The 22,577-nt window shown below is 38.5% G+C and overlaps 1 protein-coding gene and 1 long non-coding RNA gene across 3 annotated transcripts in view; both read left to right on the top strand.

The window, feature by feature from the left end:
- Window positions 1-18,891, top strand: part of LOC117994799 (protein KTI12 homolog) — a 239,271-nt gene extending 220,380 nt beyond the window's left edge. The window contains exons 2-7 of one of the 2 annotated variants that reach the window (XM_069507974.1): window positions 12,459-12,760; window positions 13,218-13,416; window positions 14,372-14,510; window positions 16,221-16,472; window positions 17,094-17,352; window positions 18,507-18,891. In XM_069507974.1, the coding sequence (XP_069364075.1) occupies window positions 12,493-12,760; window positions 13,218-13,416; window positions 14,372-14,510; window positions 16,221-16,472; window positions 17,094-17,352; window positions 18,507-18,682 (1,293 nt within the window). In that variant the 5' untranslated portion in view covers window positions 12,459-12,492 and the 3' untranslated portion in view covers window positions 18,683-18,891. Of the gene's footprint in view, window positions 1-12,424; window positions 12,761-13,217; window positions 13,417-14,371; window positions 14,511-16,220; window positions 16,473-17,093; window positions 17,353-18,506 lie in introns of those variants that run through there. The other variant, XM_069507973.1, reaches the window with a different exon arrangement.
- LOC138404328 (uncharacterized) overlaps window positions 1-22,577 on the top strand; it is a 201,959-nt gene that overhangs the window by 144,425 nt on the left and 34,957 nt on the right. The gene's annotated exons all lie outside the window — the stretch shown is intronic.

Genomic DNA, 22,577 nt, shown 5'->3' on the forward strand with positions numbered 1-22,577 from the left:
AAGATTGTCATTACGAGCGGGATTAGTTGAGTGTCTTTTAATTGCTGGAGTGTTACGCACAAAACGTTACGAGCAATATTTCAGTCATTAAATAAGTTTTTTAGTATTCATAACATTGATAACATTTTGGCAAAGAATGGGTGTTTTCCTTTACGTAGACCGCGCAGACGCGAAGTCGCGAGCGAAATAAAACGAGCAAAAATTCACGTTTGTTTTATGCCTCCCTCAAGGCTCAAATATTTATTTAATTCTGTAATTTAGTTTTTGTTGTGTGTGGTGTGTTGGAACCCTAAAAAACTAAAACTAACGATGGCATTATATCGCTCACATATGAGTGGTGCACACGCCTTACAGGGCAGATAAAGCCCGTCCATCTTAATTCCGCAGCTTACACTGCGATGCTGTTTCTTTATTTATTTCTTTGTTCTCGCACTTTATTGCTTTGGCTTAGATCGGACACGGTTTAGCTATCCTACAGTTACGGAGTACCTGGGACAACCCTCCACCTCCCATGGGCCCACCAACCTCTCGGTTATATGCAGTGCCGGATTAAACCAGCGCAGGGCCTGTAGCAAATCCTATCAAGGGGCCTTTGGATTGCAGTAGGTTATCAATTTATCATTAAGGTATTAAACAAAACAAAAGTGTAACAAACAAACTTTTCTGCATTTTAATTTGGACTAGCTTATGCTCGCGACTTCGTCCGCGTGGACTACATAAATTTCAAACCCCTATTTCACCCCCTTAGGGGTTGAATTTTCAAAAATCCTTTCTTAGCGGATGCCTACGTCGTAATATCTATCTGCATGCCAAATTTCAGCCCGATCCGTCAAGTAGTTTGAGCTGTGCGTTGATAGATTAGTCAGTCAGTCAGTCAGTCACCTTTTCCTTTTATATATTAAGATTTTGGGCTTTATAAATAATACAGTTCACATCGACTACTGTAAGCCGTTAATCGTACGTACTTATTCAATATTCATTAAAGTGGTGAATAAGACTTTTTGTCTCATCGTTTTCCTCAACTCATTTTTAACACGTTTATTAAAACGTGTTGAGAAAGACCTACCTACAGGGATTTGAAAAAATATTTTCAGGCTTCGATCTAAATAATGTAGATACTTTTTTATAGTCAGAAAGCGTTGGTGCGCGAGGCCCCCAAATACGCGGGGCCCGTAGCATTTGCTACTCTTGCTACGTGCCTAATCCGCCTCTGGTTATATGTGCCGAATCGCGGGAGGGCGCCCGTTTGATATACTTGCTCTTGGCGTTTGCCCGGGGCGCCTTCTTGACTCCCTACAAATTATTTTATGTGTCCTCCTTGTCCCTTATGCTCACTCTCCCCCCTTGGGGGCTAGACGTCACTAGCACAGCTGAGATCCTCGCTGCTGCTTCTCCGTGTTGCCGGCCTGGCACCACGCTCCGAGCTGCTTCGCCTCTTATGCCAATGGTGCGCGAATCCCCGTAGCAGGTTGTAGTTACAGAATAGTTAAGAAGTTTATTTGAGTAAAAAATCTTTATTTTTCTAATCATAATCACGCTGCATGCATTTGCACATTCAGCAATCAGCATGATAATATAAATGATAGTCTAAATATATAAAATTAAAAGGTGACTGACTGACTGACTGACTGATCTATCAACGCACAGCTCAAACTACTGGACGGATCGGGCTGAAACTTGGCATGCAGATAGCTATTAAGACATAGGCATCCGCTAAGAAAGGATTTTTGGAAATTCAATCCCTAAGGGGGTGAAATAGGGGTTTGAAATTTGTGTAGTCCACGCGGACGAAGTCGTGAGCATAAGCTAGTATCTAATAAATGATGATCATTATGTCGGTCGATATACCTAATTATAATAAAAAAATATAAAAAAATCATAAAGTCAAAGTCAATGTCAAATTATTTATTCAGAATAGGTAACATGTTACGCTTACTTATAAGTATAATGTACATCAGCCTTTAGAATGATATTTCGGCTTTGTAGAGCTTTGTCTCTGTCACTCATATCTATATGACGTTTTGTCGGTCTCAACGACTGAGACAACGCTCTACAAATCTACTATCTCCTTCTAAAGGTTGATGTATATTACTTTCTGCCGTGTACTGTAAGTATTAGTAAGTATGATTTGTCAGTTGTGTGATAAATGCTTTTCCTTTCTTTTCTAAACTGCGGCTCGATTGCGGGAGAATGACAGCTACAATGTCACGATCGCAATCACCTCTGATTGGTTGACGTCCGCTCACTGTTGGCTACAATGCATTATTGCAACAAGAATCGCACAAATTCAGCCAATCACAACAATTGAGATTGTAATAATGATTGATGCAGGTTTTACGAACTTGGCCTACTGTATGATAGCTAAACTATGGTTTGGATCTCGAAATTAGCAGTTGGCTTTGCTATTTTTACAAAGATTTATCTAACTTTACATTACATACCTCTTTGGAATAAGCGCGATGGACTTTCGCCTCGTAAATAAACTAAGTAGTCTAGGTTCGATTCCGAGTTGAACCAATTTTGTGTATATGGATAGTAGGGATGTTGCAGTATGACAAACATAAATTATTTCTCAGTGCTTTATTAAGTTAGTTTAATCTAATTTTTAGTCCCGTTATGAAAAGCCTAATTCCCGTTTTAAGCCAAACGGGAAGAACCCTACATCTAGGGACACGGCAGACAGACAGACAGACAACGAAGTGATCTTAAAAGCCTGTCACTCTATGTGCATGCAAAAATCATACACATCTGTTGCTGCGGATACGTATAATTAGGGATGTTGCAGTATTTAAAAAATAAATTATTTCTCAGTAAGTAATTATTAAATAGAGGGTCTTCCAATTCCAAAATATGTAAAATCCACACCCTTTGTTAGTTTTGTGTAATATCCATTTTAAATTATCGATTAAACTAAAAAAAGCATGGCAAATGATTGTGACGTCACATCAGTATTTCATAGTAGCTCGCATACTAAGCGCGCGTTTTGACGTTTGATAAAAAGTTACTGATTTGACTACTTAAGTAGTTGTCTAATACCGAAGTTATTTTTCCTTTTGAGGTATAGAACCCTAAAATTGTGTACAACAGACTTAGCCGCAAGCTAATTAATTTTGCACAGTCTAATCAAAACTTATTTAATGAATAAATAATAAAGAAAGGTCTGGTGGTGTTCTTTAATGAACAAAAGTATTAATTTATTATGTAGGTAAAAATGTAAACTTTTTACAAATGGAAATGCTAAAGTAAGTATAAAAAGTTGAGTGAAAAGGAACGAGTTTTTTATTATACTTACAGCCGCACTCAGAGTCGCTAATCGTTACTTAAGATTGAGTTAAAAGAAGACAGATTTATGTGAGAGATATAGCTCTGTCTCGTTTTAACTAAACTCAATAGCTCAACCGGTATAGGAGTGGACTGAAAACCGAAAGGTCGACGGTTCAAACCCCACCCGTTGCACTATTATTGTCGTACCAACTCCTAGCACAAGCTTGACGCTTAATTGGAGAGGAAAGGGGAATATTAGTCATTTAAAAAAGTGGCTAATATTCTTTTTTCAAAAAAATAAAAATAAAAAATAAACTTAAGTAACGATTAAGCGACTCTGAGTACGGCTGTTAATCTATTTTTTCTTAGCTTATTTAAAAGGTAAACAACTAGCTTCTCGCTGAAATGCGAGAAACGCTAGGCAAATCGCGTAGCTTACGCGTTTCCCCGAGAAGGTTTCTGCAATTTCTTTATCTTTTAAATCAGCTAAAGAAAGGGGGCGTCCATGAATTACGTGAGATATTTAAGGGGGGGCGGGGGTCGAGTCAAATCTCATCTAATCTTACGTTGGAGAGAGGGGGGGTCTCGACAAATATCACGCAACTTTTTTTCTGATTGAAACAAAAAAAAAACTATTTTGGTCCATTTAATCCAGATTGTACATGCTTAAGATTTAATCTTAAGCGTAATCGTAATACGAATTAAGTATTCTATTGGTAAATTTTTATTAAGTACACTTATAACTTTTAGCAATATGGATTACTAGTCTAAACTAGTCGTAAATAAAAGTACAAAGCATTTTTTTTCTTCTTTTTATGAGATTGGGGGATGGGGGAGGGAGTTGAATAAAATCTCACAGAAAATTCAAAAAAACACCTCACGTAATTTATGGATGCCCCCAAAAGTAAAGTATAGGTACATACATATAAAATAATTAATTTACAAGTCTTTATAAGGAGATCCACAGCGTACGTTGTAGAAATGGTCGCATACCTGAAAAAAATATTAATGAATGTAGGATTTAAAAACTCCCATCAGTTGGAGAACATCCTGTGGCCCTACCGCGGTTGTTTGACAGCTACAATGTCACGATCGCAATCATCTCTGATTGGTTAATGCTCGCTCACTATTGGCCACAATGCATTGTTGCAACAAGAATCGCACAAATTCAGCCAATCAGAACAATTGAGATTGTAATAATGATTGATGCAGGTTTTAGACAATCGCCCAGAGTTTAGCTTAGAGTGAGATCAATAGAGCGCACTCTGACTTAGCTTAGACTTAAGACAGAGTTAAAACGAGACATAGCTATATCTCTCACATAAATCTGTCTCGTTTTAACTCAATCTTAAGTCTGAGCAAAGTCAAAGTGCGCTCTATAGATCTCACCCTTACAGCCGCACTCAGAGTCGCTTAATCGTTACTACTTAAGTTTAGTTAAAACGAGACATAGCTATATCTCTCACATGAATCTGTCTCGTTTTAACTCAATCTTAAGTCTGAGCAAAGTCAAAGTGCGGTCTATAGATTTCATCCTTACAGCCGCACTCAGAGTCGCTTAATCGTTACTTAAGTTTAGTTAAAACGAGACAGAGCTATATCTCTGACATAAATCTGTCTCGTTTTAACTCAATCTTAAGTCTGAGCAAAGTCAAAATGCGCTCTATAGATCTCACCCTTACAGCCGCACTCGGAGTCACTTAATTGTTACTTAAAATTAGTTAAAACGAGACATAGCTATATCTCTCACATGAATCTGTCTCGTTTTAACTCAATCTTAAGTCTGAGCAAAGTCAAAGTGCGCTCTATAGATCTCACCCTTACAGCCGCACTCAGAGTCGCTTAATCGTTACTTAAGTTTAGTTAAAACGAGACAGAGCTATATCTCTGACATAAATCTGTCTCGTTTTAACTCAATCTTAAGTCTGAGCAAAGTCAAAGTGCGCTCTATAGATCTCACCCTTACAGCCGCACTCGGAGTCACTTAATTGTTACTTAAAATTAGTTAAAACGAGACAGAGCTATATCTCTCACATAAATCTGTCTCGTTTTAACTCAATCTTTAAGTAACGATTAGCGATTCTTAGTGCGGCTGTAAGAGTTCTAGACTGTCTGTCGAGAAACCTATAGAGTACTTCCCGTTGACCTAGAATCATGAAATTTGGCAGGTAGCAATGTCTTATAGCAGACATTCGGGGGAAAATCCGAAAACCGTGAATTTGTGGTTACATCACACACAAAAAATTGTGGTCGTGCACTAATAATTAGTATTTTCAATATTCGAAGTAAGATAACTATATCAAGTGGGGTATCATATGAAAGGGCTTCACCTGTGCATTCTTAAACAGATTTTTATTTATTTTTACGCATCGTACTTTTTGAATTATAGAATAGAATATAATAGAAGTCCATTTATTGGTTGATCCGACACACGATAAACACAAACACAAATATTTACAAAAAAAAAAACATTCCTTAAAATCTAATAGGTACCTAGTGTCTAGAATGTGTCGTGCCAAATCGTTTATCGTGCAAAATGACGAAAAAATACGACTGTAGTACGGAACCCTCGTTGCGCGAGCCAGACTCGCACTTGGCCGGTTTTTTATTCAATTGTTTTGAGCGTATTTATCCGCTGGAATTAATTAACTAAATATAAACCTAACCTGAAACTGTTCGTTGAAAAGCGTCCCATTGGTGCACAGATCCGTGCTCACCAAGTGTTGACGCCAGCAGAAATGATATGCCTGAAAATATATAAAAAATGGGTTTAGGCCATAGTCTGCCACGCTGTGTGCAATCTTAACACACCTTTGAGACTATTTTATGTTATGAAGAACTCTAGGCATGCAGGTTTGCTCACGATACTTCCTGCACCTAGGCCAGCGAGGCACTTGAATGACATTGACAGGGGGGCGCTGTTGGAGAACAAAGGCTTAGAATGTTCAAACAAGAACAAAGGGGACACTTGACGGCAACGTTACCGATCTTGGGGGTGACAGTGACGTACATTCAACTAATGCAAACCTAATGTGTGGAAAGCGGTGCCATCTAGCGCTCAGGACGTGCTCAATTAATTCGCATAGAGCCTTAAAACTGTACTAGATGTCACTATTGTGCATTTCAATCTATAAGCAAAAAACCACAAAACGATAGATTCTTTTCACGTTGTGGTTTTCTGGTACTATAGGAGCTAGATACTAGGTGCGTAGGTATATAATATGCTAGCGCCATCTAGTGGAGAGGGCGTGTAGTTAAAAAGGCAGATTTGTCAGTGGCGCATCTATAGGCAAGCAGAATTTTCCAAGAGTCTATACCTGACATCCGCTCTCAAGATCGGCGTAGTAGCCCCTGCTTCTGCCTTGACAGCTGAAGCTTGTAGGTGGCGCCCTCTCGTGGACGGGGTATAGTGGCGGCTCGTGCGGGAGATGCAAAATGTGGTAGTACTCAAAATCCGTCGGGTGTTGGCATAGTACTGCTGCTAACGCTAAAAAAAAAAAAAACTTATGGCACGGTAAAAAGAGAGACACAATATTCCAATGACTTTAATCTCGTGGTAAATTACGGCCCCAACTCACGAGCGACGACACTTGCCATGAATGGGACTAGTTGCGAATAGGACCAGATGCGAACGGGACGACCTGCGAATAGCACAAAATGCGAATGGGACGAGCTGCGAATGGGACTACTTGCTAACAAACCAACATAGGGTCCTAACTCCTAACAACGTACAGTACGCGACAGAAAATAATGTACATCGACCTTTAGAAGGAGATAGCGGAGCGAAACTACTGGACGGATCGGGCTGAAATCTGGCATGCAGATAGCTATTATGACGTATGCATCCGCTAAGAAAGGAATTTTGAAAATTAAACCCCTAAGGGGGTGAAACAGGGGTTTGAAATTTATGTAGTCCACGCGGACGAAGTGGCGAGCATAAGCTGGTCCAAAATAATAAGTAAGTTAAGGGGGATTAAATTGATGTAAATAAGCAACTATCGGCCTCATAAGAAAGCTCAGATTCACTCAGCGGGCGATGGAGAGAGCTATTCTTGGAGTTTCTCTACGTGATCAATGAGGAAATGAGGAGATCCGTAGGAGAACTAGAGTAACCGACATAGCTCAACGGGTTGCGAAGCTGAAGTGGCAATGGGCAGGGTACACATAGTTTGGAAAACAGAAAACAGAAACAGAGAGAAGTTGGGCACAGCGTTGGAAGACCCCCCACTAGGTGGACGGACGACATCAGACGAGTCGCAGGGAGCCGCTGGATTCAGGCGGCGCAAGACCGTGGCGCATGGAAGTCCCTGCAAGAGACCTATGTCATGCAGTGGACGTCTATCGGTTGATGATGATTATAATGAAATAAGCAAATAAAAATGCGTAGTTTTTCACATACACATGCAAAGTGTGTTTGTCCGTCTGTTTATCTGTAACCTTTTCAGACTTAATCAATTATAATGATTTTTTTTAATTAATAAACTAGCGCTTGGCTGCAATCAGACCTGGTGGCAAGTGATGATGCCGCCTAAGATGGAGCGCGCTTGTCTAGAAGATGCTTATTCACTCTTGACTTGAAGGTACCCATATTATAATTGGAGGAGAGAACTGATGCTGGAAGGGTGTTCCAAAATCTTAGCGATACGAACTAGAAATGAGGAGGCAAACCGCTTTGTACGTATCCGTGCAATTTAGACTACCTACGGGTGCAGACTTTTAGATTTACTTATAATTTAGTTCAATAAAACCGGGCAAGTGCGAGTCAGGCTCGCGCAATGAGGGTTCCGTACTACAGTTTTATTTTTCGACATTTTGCACGATAATTTAAAAACTATGATGCATAAAAATAAATAAAAATCTTTTTTAGAATGCACAGGTGAAGCCCTTTCATATGATATCCCACTTGATATTATATAGTTATCTTACTTTGAAATATGAAAATACTAATTATTAGTTTATGACCATAATTTAATTTTTCTTGTGTGATGTAACCACAAATTCACGGTTTTTAGATTTTTCCCCTAATACCAGCTATAAGATCCACCTACCTACCAAATTTCACGATTCTAGGTCAACGGGAAGTACCCTGTAGGTTTCTTGACAGACCGACAGACAGACAGACAACAAAGTGATCCTATAAGGGTTCCGTTTTTCCTTTTGAGGTACGGAACCCTAAAAATCACTTACCGATTAAAAACACAGCTATACTTTTCAACATATTAGCAACTTATATTTATTTTAATTAATAAATTAATTTAAATTAAAAATAAATAAATAAATTAAGGACACAAGCAGCCCGAATGCCTCGATGGACTAAACTATATCAATAATTACCTTTTAAAGTTTAGAATGTGATAACTATCATTTGTATCTGTAACATTGGTATGTGTAGGTTTTATGTAACAAGCACAAATTAATCAGTACCCTTATTATAAATGCGAAAGTGTGTTTGTTTGTTGGTTTGTCCTTGAATCAGGGCGCAACGGTGCAACGGATTGACATGATTTTTTGCATGGGTATAGATAAAGACCTGGAGAGTGACATAGGCTACTTTTTATCCCGGAAAATCAAATGCTCTTCCCGAAAGAGACCCGCAACACTCATGCACTCGGGGAGGTTACCTGGCTCATGGCTGAAGGTTACCCTATCCCAGAACGTCCCAGATAGATTGTTTACCTACCTTTTTTTTTACTACTCTCCCCCTCGGATGCCCGATGCATCCAAAAGGGACCGGCAGCACCCAGGCACACTGGGAGGTTACCTGGCTGGCACCCCAGATAGATTGATTACCTACCTACCTTAAGAGATCTACAGATAAGTTCAAATCAAATTTCTTTTATTTATTAGTTAATATATTTAAGTTATAGTTCAAGTTATTAGTATAGACTGCATAATATCGTTTCTAATAGCAAGGTATCAATTAGGGCATTGCGAAGGTCATTTTTAAGTAACATAGCATAATATTATTGTTAATTGAATATTTGAAAAGAGCAACCGCCTAGTTTCTTGCTGGTTATTCTCGGAAGGAAGGGCATTCTGAACCAGTGGCTTGACTTGACGATTCAAAAGCACATTTAAATTTCATTTGAATATTCCTATTCCTGTTTTCCTTCAGCGGCAGTTGCGGTAAGTACCCACTTTATCATCATCATCATCAACCGATAAACGTCCACTGCTGGACAAAGGTCTCTTGTAGGCCTGTAGGGATCACACGCCACGGTCTTGCGCGAAATAACATAATATTATGTATACCTACCTACTCATGCCAAATTACTGTACATTTCACCGCGATAAATATCCTCATCTGGTGACTAGAAGGGCTCAGTTTTTGCGCAACGGATCAGCCTGGCTGTCCAGCGCTGAAATGCAGTCAGTTAGCTAGCTTAAGGGTTTATTGTAATATTTTCTATTAAACAAAACAACTTACAACTTTCTAGTACTTAATGTACTAATTGACAGACAGACGGACATGACGAAACAATAAGGGTTCCTTGTTTATTGCGGAATACTAAAAATGTGTCGCGAAACCTCGTAAAATACCATTGATGGCTGCTTGCCATTGTAGGCTTTATAGATATTTTTACCATATCTGTATACTAGATATCCTTTAATAGTAGTACCTTGCCGTACATACGTTAGTGGCACCTCGCGACAGGCTGAGATGGCAATTGGGGTATGAGGCGGGGGGACGCCTCGCACACCCGCACGTCACCTGCGCTCGCCCGCACCGGGTTAGCGCGGGGGCTGTGCGGATGTGCGGAGCGTTCCATCCCCGATTGTCATTTGAACCTATCGCGTACAGGTTTTATAGGTCTCAACGACAGAGACAATGCTCTACAAATCCGCTATCTCCTTCTAAAGGTCGATAGATGTCGATAGAATGCTGCATACGTTATTGGCACCTCTACTAATACAAGTATAGCCTGACAAGTGCGAGTCAGACTTGCGCACCGTGGGTTCCGTACTACAGTCGTATTTTTTGACATTTTGCTAGATAAATCAAAACCTATTATGTATAAAAATAAATAAAAATCTGTTTAGAATATACAAGTAAAGCCCTTTGATATGATACCCCACTTGGTATAGTTAGTTAGTTTAAAAGTTGAAAATACTAATTATTTGTTTATGAACACATTTTAATTTTTTTGTGATGTAAGTACCTAACCACAAATTCACGGTTTTCGGATTTTTCTCTTAACGTCTGCTATAAGACCTACATACCTACCAAATTTCATGATTCTCGGTCAACAGGAAGTACCCTATAGGTTTCTTGACAGACACGACAGACGGACAACGAAGTGATCCTACAAGGGTTCCTTTTTTCCTTTTGCGGTACGGAACCCTAAAACCAAAATCGACGCGGATGAAGTCGCAGGCTTAGCTAATTTTATATCCAAAAAATAAATACCTACCTACTCAAGTGTAAGCTAACAAAAACCTTTGCATAATCAATCAAAGTAATCGATATTGAAAGTCGAAATAAAAGTCGATGTGAACTCGAGTGACATATCAATGTCGATCTGTATCTCGACATATCGTTGACCACTGACCTCTTTATTTTAACATGCGGGTCATGACCTTGTAACTTAAGAGTACTCTTCATGGTCGCTCCAAGTCAAACATGAGAGCATGCTATAGCGATCAACATCGCAACTTTGAAATAATCCATTCACAACACATCTTATACACAGACAAATACATACACACACACACACACACTTTTACAAGTACTTTCAAATAGTCGGATGCATCTACCACTGGTTCGGAATGCCTTTCCTACCGAGAAGAACCAGCAAGAAACTCGGCGGTTGCTCTTTTCAAATATTCGATATAGGTACAAGATTATGCCATGTATAAAATAGTATTTGCAGTCTTGTGCGTTGCTGGAACGAGCTGCAGGTCAAATCCACGCTCTTTTATCATTTAGATAATCTTCAATTGTGTAATATGCTTTTTTCAGGAGCACACACAACGAAAAATAATTTACATAACTAATCAATCAAAGTAATAAATATTGAAATTCGAAATAAAAATCGATGTTAACTGATCACTAGAGTTGTACTAGAGTGACATATCAATGTCGATCTGTATCTCGACATATTATCGTTGACCACTGACCTCTTTTTTTTAACATGCGAGTGACCGCAGGGTCATGACCTTGTAACTTAAGAGTACTCTTCATCGTCGCTCCAAGTCAAGCATGAGACTTGAGAGCATGCTATTACGATCAACATCGCAACTTTGGAATAATCCATTCACACATCTTATACACAGAAAAATACACCCACACACACCTACACACATGACACACTATCAATTAATAATGTAGTAACTATCCTCCTACGTAATACGTTTGTATTAAGAAGACACCGAACTGCGCCCTCTTAAGTGACACCTAAAGTGCAAGTAAAAAATCGTAAAAATCTGACCCCTCTTCATCGTCAAGCCATCACCGGGTCACTACTGAGCACGGGTCTCAGAATGAAAGTGGTTTAGCCAGAGTCCACCACACTGGCCAAGAACGGATTATCAGACTTCACATAGCTTTTACCCAGCTATTATTATGGAGAACTCTCAGGCATGTAGGTTTTCTTCCGGCGTTTTCTTACTACGTCTTACTTGATGCCAAAAGCTCTGGCCTGGCCCTGCGTCACGATTCAACGAAGTTACGATGAGATTCAATTGATGGGGATTGAGAATTAAAGTTGCCATTATAATAGTACGAATTTTATATTTTTTTTGGGAGATTGCTTGTGCCTTCGTATCTTCGTCTTATTTTTATACCTTTTTCAAAGAGGGTCAATAATAAGGAGTGTTTATCAAAATTTTTGTGTCATTTTTACGAACCTGTAAATGTTGAGAAGGTTTAAATTCACTGTTCAAAATACAGCAATTACTTGATATTTTACGTAACTAAGCCAGCAGCGCAGCAGCATCGTGCCTTTTTAAAGCTTGGCCTTGTCATGGCCTTGTTCATACTGTAGGATACCCCACATATTATCTGGCAACGTGTTGACATTTAAAAGGCTCAAAAGGGCTAGAACCCAGAGCCTGAACGTAAACAAAAATTGACATTTGATGCATTTGACATAGATTTGACACATGTGACAACACATATTTTATTCGTAATCTATGAGCTTAGATTAGAATTAGATAAACACAGAGTACATTATATATACTAGATAAATAAATAAATTGTGAGATTTGAATCCATAAAATAGTAAAAAAATGCCTCTCATAATAATTTGCGGCACACCAGTAAGTGGCAAAACAACTAGGGCCACAGAACTGAAACAGTTTTTCGAGAACGAGCATAAAAAACATGTGGAAATAATCTCCGAAGACGAAGCCATCGTAAAGTTAGGTTATGATAAGAATTCCGCGTATCTGGACTCGCAAAAGGAGAAAAGGATACGTGGTTACCTTAAATCTGAAGTTATACGTCTCATTGGTAAAGACAATGTGGTTATTTTGGACGGAAGCAACTACATAAAAGGTATGAACTTAATCTCTATAAGGTACAGTACGCGGCTGAAAGTATGTACATCGACCTTTAGAAGGAGATAGCAAATTTGTAGAGCACTGTCGCTGTCGTTGAGACCGACTAAACGTCATATAGGTGTGAGTGAGACAGACAACGCTCGAGTGACAGAGATAACGTTCTACAAAGCCGAAATGTCATTCTAAAGGCAGATGTACATTGTACATGTGTACATTACTTTCGGCCGCGTACTGCATCTATATTTTTGTATTGCTTCATGTGTTTCTCTGTAAACATTTGACGGTGTATAAGTCCCGCAAATTACACTAGACTGAAGTTTCGAGCTGATGGTATATTTTTATTTCGGCTGACATCAAAATGACGTCATTTCGATGCTAATGAGACATGGTTCCAGCGCAATAGCAATTTGCGGGACTTATACAATAAAACTATATTCATTCATTCATTCCAGGTTACCGCTATGAGTTATACTGCGCTTCGAAGGCATCTAAATGTACACAATGTACAGTATACACTATACGTAACCAGCTGGAGGCTTGGGAGGAGAACATATTGAGGCTGGACGTGAAGGAAAACAACCCTAACGAACCCTGTGACTTGAACAACCAACCGTACACAGAAGAAGTGTTTAATGCTCTAACTAAATTCAGGTAATCTTTTAATTTATAGTTTTTCTGATACTATAACTATCTATCTTGAGTGATTTCCATCCATACTAATATTATAAATGCGAAAGTGTGTCTGTCTGTCTGCTAGCTTTTCACGGCCCAACAGTTCAACCAATTTTGATGAAATTTGGTACAAAGTTTGGTAAAAACTTTTTATCCCGGAAAATGAAAGAGTTCCCACGAGATTTTCAACAACCTAAATTCACGCGGACGAAGTCGCGGGTATCCTCTAGTTATATTATATATCTCACAGGGCGTTACTCACGTGTTTAGTCGACGTTGGCATGACTAGTTTCGAACCCATGGGGGGGTCCTGTTTCAGGTTTTTTGAGTTCTGTCCAAATGATAGCCAAGTAGAATAGAATCAGTACCCATATTAGAAATGCGAAAGTATGTTTGTTTGTTAGTTTGTCCTTCAATCACGTCGCAACGAGCAATGAATCAACATGATTTTTTGCATGGGTATACCCATTAAAGACCTGCAGAGTGACATAGGCTACTTTTTATCCCGGAAAATCAAAGAGTTCTCACTGGATATTTAAAACCTAAATCCACGCAGAACAAATCGTAGGCATCAGCTAGTAGAATATACTATTTTTATTCAAGTAAACTTTTACAAGTGCTTTTGAATCATCAAATGCATCTAATACAAGTTCATTTAATCTAAATCTAAATAAATATTTTTTGAAATATAAAAGGATTGACTGACTGACTGATCTATCAACGCACAGCTCAAACTATTGGACGGATTGGGCTGAAATTTGGCATGCGGATAGCTATTATGATGTAGGCATCCGCTACGAAAGGATTTTTGAAAATTCAAGCCCTAAGGGGGTGAAATAGGGGTTTGAAATTTGTGTAGTCCACGCGGACGAAGTCGCGAGCATAAGCTATTTGAATAGAAGTTTTTGAACACCTTGTATGTCTGTTTGTTTAGATTCGAAGAGCCAAACTCTAACAACAGATGGGACAGCCCCCTGTTCACGGTGCAGCCGGCCCACCAAATAGACCTGCATGCTATATACAAAGTGCTGTTCGAGAAGAAACCACCGCCGCCCAACATGAGCACGCAGAATGTAAGAATCTTGATATTTTAGGGCTCCAGAGAAGAAAAATACCCTTATAGGAGCACTTCATTGACTATCTATCTGTATATGTATAGGGTACTTCCCATTAACCTAGAATCATGAAATTTGGCAGGTAGGTACAATTTGCGACAGGTTTACATGGCAATCGGGGTATGAGGTGAGGGGACGTTCTGCACACACGCACGTCACCCGCGCTCGCCCGCACCAGATTAACGCGGGGATTGCGTGGGTGTGCGGGGCATCCCCACCCCGATCGCTATCTCGAAGCACAAGTGAAGGGAAAAATCCGAAAACCGTTTTGTGGTTACATCACAAAAAAAATGTGTACGAAAAAAATAATTTACTAAATGACATATAGATAGTGTGCAGTCCGTCATTAACTTGCAGTGTTCTGCATAAAAGTGTTAAGTATACTTTGTGCGATGGGACGGAACCCACCGTGTGCGAGTACGCCTCGTACTTGACCGGGCTTACACGACTGCACACAGCGAAAGAGTGTTATGTGTTCATCACTATATATATATATATGTGTGTGTGTGTGTGTGTCTGTTTGTACCTGTGCTGGTCTCTAGTTTATCAAGTGGTCTCATAAGTGTGGTGTAATTTTATGTTCATTTTTTAATGTCTATAAATAAATAAATATAATTTTTGTCATCAACTCTCTGTTTTTGAGTTGAGCGAATATAAATTTTAATAAAACATATTATTTAACTAGCTTATGCTCGCGACTTCGTCCGCGTGGACTACACAAATTTCAAACCCCTATTTCACCCCCTTAGGGGTTGAATTTTCCGAAATCCTTTCTTAGCGGACGCCTACGTCATAATAGCTATCTGCATGCCAAGTTTCAGCCCGATCCGTCCAGTAGTTTGAGCTGTGCGTTGATAGACCAGTCAGTCAGTCAGTCAGTCACCTTTTCCTTTTATATATATAGATAATGGATTCGAAAAGCGTAAGTGATAGTTTCTTTAAATTTTTGTCGTATACCTATAGTTTCTGGCTTATGTACTTTGCTTATAGATAGGGAGTTGATGGCAGACAAAAAATTATAATTTGCTCGCACGCCAGAAGTTTTTTGAGAAGCTTAAATAATAGCCATCAATTTCTGGTATAACATTCCAAATTAAGAAAAAAAAGCAGCTGACCTAAATCATTTATTTTGTTCGCTTCTGGCATTACTCTGCTTTGATAAGACTTGAAGAGAGATTTTGATAATATCTATGCCAGATTTTAACATATTTCTCTACGTTGATTAGCAATTAATTGTTGCGTTAAAAAAATTTGAATTATATTATAATTTCTAGGATTCACGTCAATTAAAAAAAATTTGTACATAGTACATGTTATCCATACTTGCATACTAATATTATAAATGCGAAAGTGTGTCTGTCTGTCTGTCTGCTAGCTTTTCACGGCCCATCCGTTTAACTGATTTTTGATGAAATTTGGTATAGAGAGAGCTTGCATCACGGGAAACGACATAGGCTACTTTTGATCCCGGAAAATCAAAGAGTTCCCACGGGATTTTTAAAAACCTAATTCCACGCGGACGAAGATACGGTAATCAGCTAGTATATTATAAAATAAATAAGCATGATAAAAAAACTAAATTAACTAATGCCACCATGTTACAATTTTTTTAACGCCCCATGGACCACTCATGTCGTAGGTTATTCGCACTAATATTTCTTCTTATAGGGAAAAGGTCGACCTTTGTCAAAAATTGAGACGAAATGTCTTCTACGACTAATCGAGTCCAGCAACATAATAACTCGTAAGAGCACGGATGCTGCAACCAATAAGATGAAGTTAGAGGAGTGGAAGACTATAGCGGATACCTTTAACACCAAGACTATATGGCGGCGAAGCCCGCAGCAGTTGAGACTGAAATGGGAGAATCTGAAGAAGTGTTCGCGAAAGAGAAGCTTACGGATTAAGATGAATCACCAGGTTAGTCTATCTTCTATCTTAATATATAAAAGGAAACGGTGACTGACTGACTGACTGATCTATCAACACATAGCTCAAACTACTGAACGGATTGGGGTGAAATTTGGCATGTAGATAGCTATTATGACGTAGGCATCCGCTAAGAAAGGATCTTGGAAAATTCAACCCCTAAGGGGGTGAAATGTGTGTAGTCCACGCGGACGAAGTCGCGAGCATAAGCTAGTCTAAATATATAAAAGGAAAAGGTGACTGACTGACTGATCTACCAACGCACAGCTCAAACTACTGGACGGATCGGGCTGAAATTTGACATGCAGGATAGCTATTATGATGTAGGCATCCGCTAAGAAAATCCGCATTTTGAAAATTCAACCCCTAAGGGAGTGAAATATGTAGAGGTTTGAAATTTGTGTAGTCCACGCGGACGAAATCGCGAGCATAAGCTAGTTTTCAAAAAAACATTCTAAATTTAGTTCGAAAATGTTTTCAAAAAACATTCGAAATTCAATTAAAAACATGCGTTTGTGATTGGTTGGTGGCTCAAAATGGTCAAAGTGGATCGCACGGAACCCTTCGTGTGGAGTCCGACTCGCACTTGACCGGTTTTTGTTATTTTTTCAGATGGGTGCTGATGAAGAGTACATCCCCCCAGACGATATCCTCGACAGAGTAGCCAACCTACTGGACAGGCCGTGTGGGGGTGACGCGGACATGGATGGGTTACCCAACCCATCCCTGTCCGCCTCGCTGCCGGATGTGGATGAATTTATAGCCGGAAATATCAGACTGCAAATGGATGAGCCGATTATGGAATTTGTGGATGTGGAAACCCAAGAAAAACCGAAGGAAACACCATGTTCTTGTCACGAAAGCTTATGTGGTAAGTAATTCTTCCACACTGATGTTAATGTTTACAGCCGAGTTTCTTGCTGGTTCTCGCCGAGTTTCTTGTTGGTTCTCGCCGAGTTTCTTGTTGTTTCTTGCCAAGTTTCTTGTTGATTTTCGCCGAGTTTCTTGTTGTTTCTCGCCGAGCTTCTTGCGAGTCGTCGCCGACTTTCTTGTTGGTTCTCGCCAAGTTTCTTGTTGATTTTCGCCGAGTTTCTTGTTGGTTCTCGCCGAGTTTCTTGCTGGTCGTCGCCGAATTTCTTGTTGGCTCTTGCCGAGTTTCTTGCTAATCGTCGCCGACTTTCTTGTTGGTTCTCGCTAAGTTTATTGCTGGTTCTTCTCCGTAGGAAAGGCATTCCAAAATAGCGTTTTAGAATCCACAGGTGAAGCCCTTTCATATGATACCCCACTTGATATAGTTATCTTACTTCGAAAATTGAAAATACTAATTATTAGTTCATGACCACAATTTTTTTTTGTGTGATGTAACCACAAATTCACGGTTTTCAGATTTTTCCCCTTATGTCTGCTATAAGACCTACCTACCTGCCAAATGTCATGATTCTAGGTCAACGGGAAGTACCCTGTAGGTTTCTTGACAGACAGACAGACAGACAAAGTGATCCTATGAGGGTTCCGTTTTTCCTTTTGAGGTAATGGCGCTGATTCTGTTGTTTTCGCTAAACTAAATTCTGCATCCTTTTCCTTTTTAATATTGCTAAAAAAGGACGGGACCTGAATTTTACATTTAAAGACTAAATTTTAGTGCACGCTACAAATTTAAACGATACGCTCGCGACTGGCAGCTAGAGTCACGAGGTTTGACGGCTCTAAATTAAACTTAAAACTGTCAAACTATGTCTGTCCTTTTCATATTATATTAGTAAGAAGATGATGCGAATTCTCGCAGTTTGACAGTTCTCAATTTAATTTTGTAGATCGTAAAACCCGTGATTTTAGCGCGCAGTCGCGAACCTACTGTTTAAATTTGTAGCGTGCACTAAAATTTAGAGTCTTTAAATGTGAAAGTCAGGTTCCGTTCCTTTTTTAGCATTGTTTAAAAGAAAAGGATGCAGATACTCTAAATTTAGTTTAGAGAAAGACAAAGCAATCGGTGCCAGTACCGGTTTTAACCTAACTATTTTTCAGGTAAACGAAAAAGCAAAGATGAGTGGGCGGTAGTGGCGCGGAATCAAGCTTTGGCAGAGTACTATACTACCAAGAAAAAATATTTGGACGCCAAGATGGACTGTATTGCGTTAGAAAATAAAAAACTCAAATTAGAAATCGATATTTTAAAAAAGGGAATCGTTAAGTCGATTTAAGGTGGAAGACACGGGTCTGCCCGCGAAATTAAAATTTAATTTGGATTTTCACAATTTGTAAACTAATACGACAAAGTAGACTTATGGCATTCAAATTTCGCCCCCACAGCAGTATCATCTTCACAGGCTTATATAAAAATATTTACTTGAAAGTGTCCAGTTTAAGAAATTAGTTAAAATAATGAGTTTGACGTGAGCTACTCACAATAGTCAATATTTTGACTCAAACAAACACACTTTATTACACCCATAATAAAGTGTGTTTGTTTGTTGGTCCGTCACGCCGCAACGGAGCAACGGATCGACTTGATTTTTTGCAAGGATACACTTAAAGACCTAGAGAGTGACATTGACTTTTATCCCGGAAAATAAAGTAATTTTAAAAACTCAGCTATAGTTCGAAATGTAATGTAATGTACTCTGCCTATTATAAGTCCCGCAAATCGCTAATGCGCGTGGCGGCAATTTTAATGACGTCAGCACTAGACTGAAGTTTCGAGATGGTATGTTTTAATTTCGGCTGACGCCAAAATGACGTCATATCGATGTTAATGAGACATGGTTCCAGCGCAATAGCAATTTGCGGGACTTATACCACTCAACTTTTGCTAATTTTGATTTGTTACATTATTTGTACCAATCTAGTCGAGTCCTGACTATTAATTATACATTTTTTATCCCCGAAAGAACCAAAGATTCCTCAGTATTTTAACTCACGAAGACTTAATTATGAGATTCAATTTAATTTTTTTATTAATTGAACTTAACGAAATAAGTAGTTTTCATTTAGTTAGTATATTTTATTATTATAATTATTTAGTTTGTAGTATCTAAATATGTATATGCTCGTAAAAGGGAAAGGTGACTGACTGACTGATCTATCAACGCACAGCTCTAACTACTGGACAGATTGAGCTGAAATTTGGCATGCAGATAGCTATTATGACGTAGGCATCCACTAATAAAGGATTTTTAAAATTCAAGCCCTAAGGGGGATAGGGATTTGAAATTTGTGTAGTCCACGCGGACGAAGTCGCGAGCATAAGCTAGTGTATTATAATAATTGTTTAGTTGATTGCACTGTACTGACCAACTTTTTTTAATTAGGATTAAGTACTTATTAAAAAAAATGGCATTTTGATTTAAATAAATATTTAATTTATGAAATTGATAATTCTTTTAATTTAACCTACCTCAACGAATTAGCCAGCTGAAGTGGCAGAGTGGTGTTCTGAAGTGGAGACCGCGTATCAGCAAGCGCAGTGTGGGACGACCTCCAACCCGCTGGACTGACGACCTTAAGAAGGTAGCGGGAAGTGGGTGGATGGGGAAGGCAGAGGATCGTGTGTGGTAGCACGCTCTTGGGAAGGCCTATGTCCAGCAGTGGACGCAAACAGGCTGATTGATTAAGTAGGGCTGAGATTTGAGCGAAACCACAAATTCACGGTTTTTGTGATGTAACCACAAATTCACGGTTTTTGTTATGTAACCACAAATTCACGGTTTTTGTTATGTAACCACAAATTCACGGTTTTTGTGATGTAACCACGAATTCACGGTTTTTGTGATGTAACCACAAATTCACGGTTTTAGGATATTTTTTACTTGTGCTATAAGACATACCTACCTGCGCCTTTCATAATTCTAGGTCAACGGGAAGTACCCTATAGGTTGCATAAGTAGACCACTCGGAGTCAATACCGCGTCGTAGGCGGGGCATTGACCCGTGTTTTGTACGCTATACATTGCGGGTTTAAAAAATGCTAAATCACTAAAACTACAAAATGAGGCAAATGGTTATTGGTATTGATTTGTGTTTAGGTAGTATAACAATGTGGCTAATTCCTTTGTACACAATCTCTAAACTAAACTAAAATATCACGTCTAAATCTATTGCTATCCCTTTCATAATGTTGCTTGCGGAAAAGGAAAGCACTAGATATAGACCTGTTAATTTAGTTTAGTTTAGAGATTGTGTACTAGAGAATCGGCCCCAATGTGGCTAATTCCATTGTACACAATCTCTAAACTAAACTAAAATGGCACGTCTAAATCTATTGCTATCCCTTTCATAATGTTGCTTGCGGAAAAGGATAGCATTAGATTTAGACCTGTTAATTTAGTTTAGTTTAGAGATTGTGTACTAGAGAATCGGCCCCAATAACGCTAAGTTGTTGCTAGCGTTCTGATTACACCATGTATAGATATATCTCACAAAACATGACTAATGTTATCAGTACCCTTATTATAAATGCTAAAGTGTTTTTGTTCGTTGGTTTGCTGGTTTGTCCTTCAATCACGTCGCAACGGTGCACTACTTTTTATCCCGGAAAATCAAAGAGTTCCCACGGGATTTTTAAAAACCTAATTCCACGCAGAAGAAGTCGCGGGCATCAGCTAGTTTTATAATCATAATCATTTATTTACTTTGCTCAGATATGTTAGGTACATGTATATTATTTACATGGGGTCTTAAAAATTAGGTAATCAGTTACATATCCTGTCAAGCATGGCGTGCAAAATTAATTGAACCCAGCATCTCATTTCACCGTCTTAAATTATTGTAGTCATCATGACAAAGTTATTAATAATTCAAATGTCTATTTCTATATTCATCCAAGAATTTTATGCATTATTTAAAATTTGTCATTAAAAAAGTCACGCTCTAATAGTTTTTATGTAGGTATAAAAAATCAAATTTAAATAAAATTTAAAATAATCTTTTTTTATTTCCAGCCTCCCCTCAGTTCAACAAACTTCCTGTATGAAATGGACAAAACAACCCAGGCGATATCGAAACAAATTCTAGACTCGAAACAGTTGAATCTAGACGTCATAAAGTTTCCAGACTATCCGGACTGTGTCCTAGAAGTGGGGTTCATACAATCTGTGAACCCACAGAAGTTGTTGCGACTTAGGCGTCAGTTCCTGACTTATGCGAAAATGAATCATTGTATCGAGGACGCGAATAAGATAGGCCGGTATTATATACAGTATTTGAATAAAACTTTAACTGAGTAAATTTTTTGTTTAAATTAACAAACAAAAACGAAACAAAATATGTGAATTTGCAATAAATAAATAAATAATCATTTATTTGCGAGAATGTTTGTACAAGAAAGATGGAAATTACACTGTAATGAGAGGCCATAACATTCTACTAAATTGATAGTGTGCAAATATATTTTAATGATAATCTTTGAAATTATTAATAGTCAGTATATATTATAGAATATATTAATAGAACAAAATAAATTAAACTAATAGTCAAACACAATAAAATTACAAGCAAAATACATAATAATAATTAGGTACAATTTTATAATGTAAAATTACCTATTCAAAACACGATACGCATACTCTACCGACAGTTTTGTCATCTAGTGTCTAGTGCTGATGTCACTAAAATGGCTGCCACGCGCATTAGCAATTTGCGAAATTTACTAAATTTTAGTTGAGATGTGTTTTTGTACAATTCGTAGTCAGGTACTTTCTAATTTCATGAGTCACTGTGTCCTAGAAGTGGGGTTCATACAATCTGTGAGCCCACAGAAGTTGTTGCGAGTTAGGAGACAGTTCCTGACTTATGCGAAAATGAACCAGGAATAACGAGGACGCGAATAAGATAGGCCGCTATTATATACAGTATTTGAATAAAACTTTAACCGAGTAAATTTTTTGTTTAAATTAACAAAAAAAAACCGGCCAAGTGCGAGTCAGGCTCGCGCAATGAGGGTTCCGTACTACAGTCGTATTTTTTCGACATTTTGCACGATAATTCAAAAACTATGATGCATAAAAATAAATAAAAATCTGTTTTAGAATGCACAGGTGAAGACCTTTCATATGATACCCCACTTGATATAGTTATCTTACTTCGAAAATTTAAAATACT

Source organism: Maniola hyperantus, chromosome 27 (genome assembly GCF_902806685.2).
Source record: "Maniola hyperantus chromosome 27, iAphHyp1.2, whole genome shotgun sequence".
NCBI lineage: Eukaryota > Metazoa > Arthropoda > Insecta > Lepidoptera > Nymphalidae > Maniola > Maniola hyperantus.